Source organism: Juglans microcarpa x Juglans regia, chromosome 6S (assembly GCF_004785595.1).
Source record: "Juglans microcarpa x Juglans regia isolate MS1-56 chromosome 6S, Jm3101_v1.0, whole genome shotgun sequence".
Classification (NCBI taxonomy): Eukaryota; Viridiplantae; Streptophyta; class Magnoliopsida; order Fagales; family Juglandaceae; genus Juglans; species Juglans microcarpa x Juglans regia.
Window position 1 is genome coordinate 1,183,922 of NC_054605.1, and position 10,453 is coordinate 1,194,374.

The 10,453-nt window shown below is 41.9% G+C and overlaps 1 protein-coding gene across 3 annotated transcripts; it reads right to left on the reverse strand.

Moving 5' to 3' along the window:
* Positions 1-695: 695 nt before the first annotated feature.
* Positions 696-10,142, reverse strand: LOC121237295 (DNA-directed RNA polymerase V subunit 7). Of its 3 annotated transcripts, none has more exons than XM_041133982.1 (2): positions 9,953-10,142; positions 696-1,358 (listed from the first exon to the last, which is right to left on the reverse strand). In XM_041133982.1, the coding sequence occupies exon 2, from the start codon at positions 1,340-1,342 to the stop codon at positions 815-817; it is 528 nt and encodes a 175-aa protein (XP_040989916.1). In that variant the 5' UTR covers positions 1,343-1,358; positions 9,953-10,142; the 3' UTR covers positions 696-814. The 3 variants fall into 3 exon arrangements, with proteins under 3 accessions (XP_040989916.1, XP_040989918.1, XP_040989917.1); XM_041133984.1 differs by lacking the exon at positions 9,953-10,142 and adding an exon at positions 4,657-4,771; XM_041133983.1 differs by lacking the exon at positions 9,953-10,142 and adding an exon at positions 2,598-2,748.
* Positions 10,143-10,453: the final 311 nt, after the last annotated feature.

The window sequence follows — 10,453 nt, forward strand, 5'->3', positions numbered from 1 at the left end:
TCTTCTTTGACCCTTGACTGATGCACGTGTTCTCCCAGCTAGGGACTCATAACAAAGGGGCTCCTCTATCACACGGGGCTTAGGGTTAGGGAAATGAGAGAAGTAAATCGAAAACGAAGTTTAGAGCTGAAGGGGAAGGGTTGCGATCGCAAGGGGAAGGTTGGTAGCAAAACGGTGTGTTTTGATTTGGGGTGAAACTCTTCCCGCCAAAAAGGAAAACACGAACGGCTTGCCCCAAACGCAGAGTTTCATTAATCCGATGTGTAGTTACACGTCGGCTCATGCGCGATGACTCTGCACATGCGTGCGGATAGAGATTTTCTTTCTAAGAGAGCTTACTATTCATTATTTAAAAAAACAAATCTAAACTAATATTTGGAACATCTTTAGGCGACCAAGATCGCTAAAATAGTGTAAGAGAGACTTGTGGTAACATTCTGTTGCAATTCCAAACCGAATGCAAGCTATCTGTAACATTCTTGTTGTAGGTTCCATGAGCTGTTGCAATTCCAAAGTTAAACATCGAGACACAAATCTAAAATCCTGAACAACAGAGCCAGAGGTGTTCTGGAAACTGAAGTAATATTCCAGCAAACTTCACAGAGGATGCACCCTTGATTAATTTGCACAAGTGGACACCTGCTAACGGAAAAAGTTGCAACTTACTACCAACAATATGTCAAAATGCCAATTACTTTGTCACAAGAACTCAAAGAAGTTAATTGGAGTAGATATAGTAGTATCCAAGCAGCATGAGTATCGACAAGGCTTATAAACATATTTGGTCCCAGATGCAAAGGCAGTATCATCAACACTACGAAACTGGTCCCAGATAATCTCCCTCCAAACTGACCAATGCTTGAAATTCCCTTTCCGCCTCCAGCCATTTTGTCCCAATAACAATGAAACGAACCACGATGTCTTTTTCAATCCTCGAAACCTTGTCATTGAACACTGGATTCTCCCCAGGCATATAACTGTAACCAGGCATTTTCAGATGAGAGAGATATATGTTTTCCACCGGTCCACACCTCAAGAAGACCCCATGCTTCAGCACCTTGTGGACAACCCCTTCTAAAATCTCTCCTCTGTAAAGCTTGAAGGTGATTCCACTAAAAACAACTGGAAACATTACATCTCCGGTTTGCTGTCTAACTCTCCCCTCTCCTATGCTCTCCAGAGTTGTGACTGCAAGATAATATCCAAGATCCTTAGTGGCCTTTCTAGCAGCAAAGTCCTCCAACAGGCGAATAATAATTGACCGTTGGAGCAGCAATCCTTTAGCATCCAAGTTTTCGGCAGGGATTATGACATTCCAAGGCAACTGTACCTTGAGAAACATTTTGTTTTTCCTCCACCTACCATAAACCAAAAGAATAAGATATAAATCTTGATAATGCTAGCTGCATTTTTCAAAATTTCATGAAGGCTTCTCTCATCTTCTGAGATGCCCGTCATTTGTATGAAAGTAACAGTCGAGAGGATGAAACAAACAATCAGCTGAAATAAATCATCATATTCCAAATTCTGGCCAAATATACTAAACACAACAAAATTATAAAGAAAGAAACAATAGTAATAAGAAACTTCTGCAAATAGTTGTGGAACTCATGCCTTATTAGACCATTTCCCCAGCACGTTAACTGATATCAATCACCATCTTTTAGATTTCTGAGCATTAAATAAAACAAAAGAATAGCCACATACTTGTGCTGTACCATGCATTCTCCAACCAATATCTAAACTAACAGGAAAACTTCCATAATCTGGTGGAAAAGACTGAGCATAACATCTCATAACTCTAATCTAAAATCGATAAATATCGCATTTTAACATTATAAAACCTTCAGAAATTATTCATGGATTATTCAGAATTGCAGAAAATAAGTTAGCAAGGGAAGGTTCCGGTTCAATCCATTAAGACAAAAAAAAAAAGGATTGGTACCAATATGTAATCTAACACATTGAGCTCTGTATTCTATAAACACTCTGGGCCTAAACATTTTTTTGGATAAGTCACTCTTATGGAAAGGCTGAAAATTTATTTACAAGTGAGCCTAAATAAATGTGGCGCCCTCGACCCCCACTTGGGCTTTGGCAGGAGTCACGACGCCGGGATGTTGGCCGCTTGGGTCAAACACCCCTCACATAACGTGCAGGTGCAAACATAGTGTGTGCTCGCATGCTCGATAAATGTGTACAGTTAATTTGCAGCGAAAAAAAAAAAGGGCAATCAATTAATTTTAACAGTACCAAGAAATTCAAATTACAACTCCAACAAAATAATCCATAAGCCACCAGTTTCCCAATCCCCGACATAAAATTTATACAATCATCCGAATAATTAAAAGGAAAACACCAAACAATGCCACATAAGGGGGAAGATACCCAAGTCTTCACTCCTCAGGCGGAACCGATCCTCCAAGCTTATAACCATCCTTTGTATCAAAATCTACAGTTCTCGAAACCACAGGTGGGGATACCACAATGAGAATTCGCAATCTCAGCAAGTAAAGCCAATAGAATGACATTCAAAAATACAAACACGAAAAAAGTGGACGTATCACAGCATTTGGAAAAAAAACAATGAGATTTAACAAAATTCCACAAAGCCAATATCCTTCTCAACAATTTACAGAAAAGCCACACATGCCAAAAATCCACATTTTTAAAGCATTCATTTAATTACGCATGCACTATGGTCTCCCATTTGGACCACGCGCATACCCTGACTCCCTTTGTCACACCACAGGTAACGACCGTGTGTGTGACTTCAAAACAAACGCCCAGCTCCCCCCCCCCCCCCGGCCCGTACGTGACCAGGCATCCTCTAACCTCGGCCAGTAGATAGGCCACGGAGTCGGCACAAGAGCATTACCGTCTCGTCCGAACCCGTTGTCGCCCGGTGACAACCCAGGGGACGCCACTCAATTTTACATGCTCCCGAATGACCAGAGAAGCTCCACCGAGATAATACCTCATCTTGGCTTGGGGTCGCGATCCACATAAAGTCCATACAATCATTTTATTTACGCATGCACCCAGCTCTGCTCCCAACTCTGTGCCCAACGCGTACGTGACCAGACATCCTCTAACCTTTGCCAGCAGAGAGGCCACGGAGTCGGCACAAGAGTGTTACGTCTCATCCGAGCCCATTGTCGCCTGGTGACAACCTAAGGAACATCACTCAATTTTACACTCGAGTGACCAGAAGAGCTCCACCGAGATAATGCCTCATCTCGGCTTGGGGTCGTGATTCGCACCCACCCAAAAAACACGTTTTTAATGAATAACACTAAGAACACAGTTTTCTAGTTTCACAGCACAACCAGAGAACATAGCACAATTAATAAATTAATCACAGCACAAACATGGATTAGAGCACAGTTAATACAATAAAGGTAAATAACAATTGTGAATAATGCAGATGCGTGAACAAACAAATATTGGATGACATGGCAATAATACATCAACCAATGGCTGAACAACACAGATTCACAAATTCACAAGTCACAACTACACGCAATTCCCAACACTTCAGCCAACCCTCGTCTAACAATTCCAACACCAACTACAATATTATATCCCATTGCTCCACAGGGCCCCCGACCACTTCTCATTCACAACTAGACTGCAACAAACACAGTTTAACAATTATTCATCGTTAGTATTTCAGTGTCAGTCTAAGGTTTTACTTATAACGCGGAAGGCAATCTTGGATGATCAAGCGTGTCGTCTAAGGGATCCAGCAAGTGTGCCTGCACGATGCGTGGCAGCGCAGTAACAAAGGCAGTGCCCAGTGACGGAGGCAAATATGGGTAGATTAGTGGGGACCCAAGGCTAAGGAAAAACTTAAGGGTGATCAAACTAACGAAAAGGATGGTGGAGAGAAGGACTCACACAGCGGAGGGAGGTGGTGGGTGGCAAAGTACGGTCACTGATCTAGGCAAACGTGAGAATGTAAGGTTGGGAAAGTAGTGGGTGGAGGTCCTTATGAAAACAGAGGGTGGGGAAGGGGGAACTTGCAGTGGTTGACAGTGGTGGTTGGCAGCGGTTTGAAACCCTAAGAGATCTAGTTTCGATATTGGGGAAAATCTGAAAGGGGAGAGGTTGGGGGATGCTCGGACGACCTTCACTGAGCGGCGGAGGGTGGCAATTCAAAGCGGCAACATCTTAATTGCATGACAAAGATCGAGAGACAGAGAGAGAGATCTACGGGAAGGAGGGCGAGATCGAGAGGATTAAGAGGGGAACTGCATGGCAAGGAGCGGCGGTGACATTGGCTACGGCAGACGGCACGACGAGAGAGAGAGAGAGAGAGAGAGAGAGAGAGGCAGAGACAAGGAAGGTGAGGGCAACAAACACAAAGGTCGAGAGGGAGGAGCTGCCTTGGCTAACGTTGGACAGCGTGGTACAGTGGGGTAGGCGACAACAGCAAGGGTTTTCAAACCCAAAATGGATATGCGTTTCCGTATGAGAGAGGGTGGTCAATGGAGGGGTGGGAGAGGTCGAGAGAGAGAGAGGGATTCACTGCTGCCGATGTTGGACCACATTGCAAGGTAGCGATGGCGGCACGATGCCACTTGATTGGCTACCGAGAGAAAGGCAAAGAAAATAGGAGAACGATGGTGTTACGGGCCAAAGGAGACAACCTACCGGCTGCTTCGTACGATGCTGCCGGCAACCAAGGTGCAAGGCTTGAGCTGCAACAGTGCACAGGGAGAGAGAACTCGAAGGGGGGTGCGGCGTTGGAGGGAGAAGAAGGGAGAAGAGAGAAAATTTTAGGGTTTTCTTCCCTTAGGCTAAAACAACATAGTTTAGGAGAAGGGGTTGGGTTCACTTGCACGGGTTGGACTAGCTCACACACAAACACGGGCTGAGCCCGTCTCTCACACCCACACAATAAAATTCACTTAAACAGCATGTTGGGCTTTATCTTACTAAAGAAAACACACATAGACTTGGGCTTCACAATAAAAGTAGTGAACGTTGACAAAAGCATCAAGACCCCTTAAACTTTGAAGGTCAAGAAGAAATTTCTGTTTACAGCATGTTACCTGATGTTAATCAACATTGTTTAAATTTCTGAGCACTAAATAAAACCCCATACTTGTTCTGGACCAAGAAACCTGTATATACATCAGCTTAAATATGTCAACATGGTGACGATGGCGATTAGGCTTGTAGTTGAGTTGAGTTTGAGAGAGCAATGGCTGGTCAAGCTCAGCTCAGTTATAATGAAACCAAATTTGAGCTTAACTTTAGGCTATTCGAGCTCGACTCATTTGAGCTCAGCTCGAGACTCAATTAAAACTTGGGCCAAGTGCTATAGACTCGAGATGTTCATCATTTTTTTACATTCATTGATCTTAAGAAGTAAAAAAAGTAGCATCAGGTTAAAAAACCTCAAATAACACAATTTTTATTAATTATTCAAAATATGCAATCAATTATGAAAAAAAAAAAATACAGTTTTTTCTTATGTATAAGGAGGACCATCCAGTGTTCACTCTCATAATTTACAAGCCTATACCCTGCACTATGTGCAGGTTTATATTTTCATAATATATCATTAATTTTCAATCTCTATACTTACTAACTAAATTTATGTTTTTCTCAGTTTTATAAAAATTGCAACAACAAAAATTATCTGATCAAAAAAATTTAAATGTATACTTGGGCTCTTGCCTATTCTTATGATCAATAAATTTTGTTTACCGATAAAAAACATTTATCCAATCATTGATATTATAATGTGTCGAATACTTAGTTTTAAAATTCATTGATCCATTTTCAAAATCCTTAGAATTGATGAACTTTTGCGAAGTCTAGACTTTTACCAAGTGAGAGAGTGGAGAGAGAAACACGTGAGAAAACACCCGTGTGAGAGATACTATCTCGTCGCTGCCTTGGCCGGCGAGTAGTTGCTCGCCTCCAACTTAGACATCATTGCCGAGCCCCGGCGATCTCACGGAGGGTTGTCCGGAGCTGGTCATCCCGCCAGCAAGAGAAACACCTGTGCATAAGGAGTATTACCCGTAAGAGAGAAATCCATTTCGCCGTAACCTAGGCCAGCAAGTGGCTCCCAGCGGCACAGAATAGACCAACGAACCCCAGCGTCTACGCCGAGGGTCGTCCGGTGTTGGTCACCCCTCCAGTGACCTAGTTTTCTTCTAGATCTGTTTCTGAGATCCGTTTTTGGCGTCCGTTCCGCCGACACCCACCCTTACCGGCGAGAGACACAGCACGGTCGGCACAGATAAAGCTGATGGACCCAGGCAACCTTGCTGAGGGCCGTCCGGCGTCGGTCCACCCTCCGGCAACCTAGATCTAGCTGTGTTGTCTCTCATAGCACTTCGGCGATCCTCCCGACGTCTCTATTTGTCGTGTCGTCGACACAAACCGAGTCGACGCTCTCCGGCGAGTCTTTTGGGAGTACTCTGGTGTCAAGTTTTGAGTTTGAAGTCATTGGTCTTCAGCAGTGGTCCTTAGCCATGTATCTGGGTAGCAGATTTCTGATTTGGTCTCAATGTGATGATGAATGGCAATTGAAGGAAGGGAGTTGGTCAGTATGGGTTCTTCTATGGTGTTAGTCATATAATCTAAATCCTTTACTCTGGTGAAGGAGGGGCGTTTGTTGGCCATTACTGAAAGGGGTTGAAGGGTGATTTCTAAGTTGGTTTTGGGTTCAACAACAGTGCAGTGGCTAGCTAAGGCCATGGAAGCATGCACAAAGGATGAAAAACAAGATTTTTTTCTCCACTGTCTGGGAACATAGACGCAGTTTCATGGCGCACAGCTGCTCAAATGCTCGAGGACGTTATATGGCGGTAGAAGAGTATGGTGGTGGTGGGAGGAGGAATTTTATTTTCATTCCTGAGGAGAGGGGTAGTGGTTGGAGAAGGATGGGGGAGGTGTTGCGTGACTTTTCCTTCGGCAAAAAAGGTGGCGACGGTTTGGAAGGACAAGGTGTTGCAGGACGTGGCTCAGCTAAGGAGTCGCGTAGCAGACATGTCAGTGGCATGTCAGTGAAGGAAAACTTGGAGGTGCACAAAGATCCTAGTACATCCTCAGTGGCAAGGCGATCCTATGCTGCAGCTCTAAAGACGGGTCATGCTTCGGGAGTTCAGAGTGAAGGGGATCCGCAAATCACGTCTCAGGACCAGCTTGTTGAGATGCACAATTCCTTAAAGGAGATGGAAACCCAACTTGTTGAGCTAAAAGCAGTGATAGCTTTCTTGTCTTCGAAAATAGACCGGCTTTCAGTTGGAGGCAACAGGGTTGTAAGAAACAAGATAGGCCCGAATCATTTAAACACAGTTAAACGGGAGATTGGATTTGGCTCTGTTCCTATTTCTAGATCCAGGAGAGTATGGCGGGTCAAAAGGAAATCCAGGTTGCTTGAAGCAAGATCTACATCGGGTATCAGCATAGAGACATCAGTAATGGAATGTCATTCGCCTCATGTAGCACAGGATAGACCGATAGTCGGCACTACACCCTTGGTCCCCGAAACTCCCTCGTCAGAGTTGAAGGAAAATAGTGTGCCAAGGTCTGAAGGAGATGCAGGAACCCCAAAGGTGAAGGGACTTGCTATCACCCCAAAATCTCCAATGGGGACCAAGATACCATTGGAGCGAACCAATGGAGTTGCTGAAGAACCAAAGGGTTTGGCGTTGGTGCCTCATGTAAATGAATGTCTAGAGTCGGGAGTGCAATTGGATACTATGTCTGGGGATAACGTTGCTCCCCCGATGTCTCTTCCACCAATAGCAGACTGGATTTTGCCTAAAGTTAACGAGATTCAATAGTTTGTGGGAATTTCACATGGAGGATGTGAAGACCAATTCAATGAACTAATCACTGCGATTGAGGCAAGCCACGCGCTTGAAACCAAAAGTTTCAAGAAAAGAAGGGAGTTACAGCGTCTTTCTTGAGCAATCAACTACAACACTAAAGGTGGTAACTCAACTAGAGGGAAGTCTAAAGGGAGGACATTGTGAAGACGGGGAATCAAGGGTTTGGGGTTGGGTGTTCGGGTAGAGTTTTAGTTCTATGAGAAACAAGGGTTGGGGACCGGTCTGGTGTATTTTGAGTTGTTCTTTTCACGGGCTTTTTGGGTCATTAGGGGCCTTTTGGGTCTTTTTGGGCAATGTGCTTTCTTGTATACATTCAGTGTACTTGGTTTCTCCTTTGATATATAATATTTTTTACTTATAAAAAAAAAAAGTCAAGACTTTTACTGTCATTTGAAAGCCATGTAATCGCATCACAAGTTCAAATTTCGTGTGCAATATAGTTGCAAAATCTACTAAATATATATAAATGAAGTTATTTATAGCAACAAAAAATATGCATCTCGAGAAATACAGAATCAAAATCAAGATATGATGACCTCCACCTTGAATTATTGAAGTCAAATCATAGGCAATGTTTATCTTGCAAGAACTATAATATCTCTTACACTTCTGAAATTGAAGCTTTGAAATGGGTAGAAAATTGCATATTCTTAGAGCAAAAGGAGGAGAATAATAAATAAAGTGAAGTGAAAGAAGCAAAGCACCCCAAACTTAAATTTTTAGTAAAAAGCTTCAATATTTTCTATAGCACTAAGTGTTTTTCTGTTGTATTATTTTTCACCTATACATGAGATTGAAGAAGAATGTAAATCAACTATAGTCTAAAAAAATATAGAATATGTGCCAAAAAAAGAGCATGCAATGAGCAATGAAACATAGCATCCAATAATAAAAGCATCCATACTTATAAAGAAAAAACATCCAACAATAAAAGCAGAACTCATTACCTATAACTTAGGCTACGTTTGGATGTTGAGCTGAACTCAGTTCTTTATGAATAGTAATGAGTTAAGTAGTGGAGGGAGTTATGTGGGGCCCATCTAAACTGAGTTTAAAGTATGCTTGGATGTTAAGATGAGTTTAGTACTTTTTATGGGAAGTTGAAAAAGATTGTGGGTCCCACGTATAAAGATGTGTTAAGTTGAAAAAAGTTGTAGTTCTCACATGTAAGGAGGTTTTGAATTAAGATAAGTTTACTAATTTGAGAGTTGGGTCTTTGGATGTTAGACTCAGCTTAAAATTAGACTGAACTCAGTTGAGTCTTGCAACCAAACGCAGCCTTACTCTAGTTCCAGAAAATTGTGCAGATGGGTTTATTAAGACCAAGAGATATGCAAGCATTTTGGAAGACACAAAACTGAGACATTTCGTCAAACAGGTTGTGCTCATATGGCAAATAAAAGCCTAAAGATTGCAAATGTTCATGCATTCTCTTCTTAGTAACAACCAACGTGGAAACTCAACCATCGGTTTATATGCATAATATTCATATAACTCTTAAAAGTGTGGACCATCCATCCTATACAACCCTTATAACCATCGGTGGGAAAAACTGAGCTTAACATCTCAATACTCATCGAAAAAGCTCGCATTTATACTCAAAATACCTTCAGAAAGTCCCATAGCACAAAACTACATTAATAAAAGAAAAATACCTTTTTCTTTCTCATGGATTATTCAGAATTGCAGAAAATAAACCCAACGACGGAAAGTTTCGGTTCAATCCACTAAGACGAAAAAAATGGATTGGTACAAGCATGTAATCTAACACATTGGGCTCTGTATTGCGTAGACGCTCTTGTTCTAAACATATGGAAAGGCAGAAAAATTGTTTCATTGTTTACAAGAGAGACCAAATAAAAGTAGTGAACTTTACCAAAAGCATCCAGAGCCCTTAAACTTTAAAGGGTGGTAAAGATAATAACCAATCTCATAAGCAAATTATATACACTGTTTCACATAGAAACGATTTCCCATTTATGTAGTTTATATTTGGTTTCAAGGTTTCTGCATTAGTTTCCAAACCTAGCAAAAAGACATTCAGAAATCAAAACCCCAAAAAAGTAAAAAGGTCAAAAATTATGAGAAATCACCTTGTGGGTACACACTTTTCAGGGGTTGTGGCATGTACGTTGGTTCTCACCTGAGGCTCAGTAGCGGGCGGCTCCGTCTCTGAGCATTGTCTATGTATGGGGTAACAGTGGTGTCTTTTCTTCTTTTTAACCTTTAGAAGTTAGGCACACGGCAAGGCGAAGTGACGCCATTTCTTTCAATGAGAAGTGACCATGGGACATAAGACATTATCCGGTTGATAAGACCCATCAGAGTTATTGTGGCGAAACAACTCTACATAGCAAACAGTCTATTCCAAGAGTTTCCGTCATTTTTTGTCACCAATTGGGATAACAATATATGACATTATCCATAAACTCCACACGATCGGGTTAGGATTGATATAAATGAGTTTGAATCAAAATTGATTGATCTAATGAGATACGATTAATAAACGGATCAATTGCAAGCCAACCGCTAAACCCGCAATCAATCCGCATAGCACAAATAAATTCTATTTTCAAATTTTATAAATATTTAGT

Bases quoted from the DNA above. Each gene is read 5' to 3' on its own strand.
- LOC121237295 (XM_041133982.1), bottom strand. From the start codon at position 1,342: ATGTTTCTCAAGGTACAGTTGCCTTGGAATGTCATAATCCCTGCCGAA.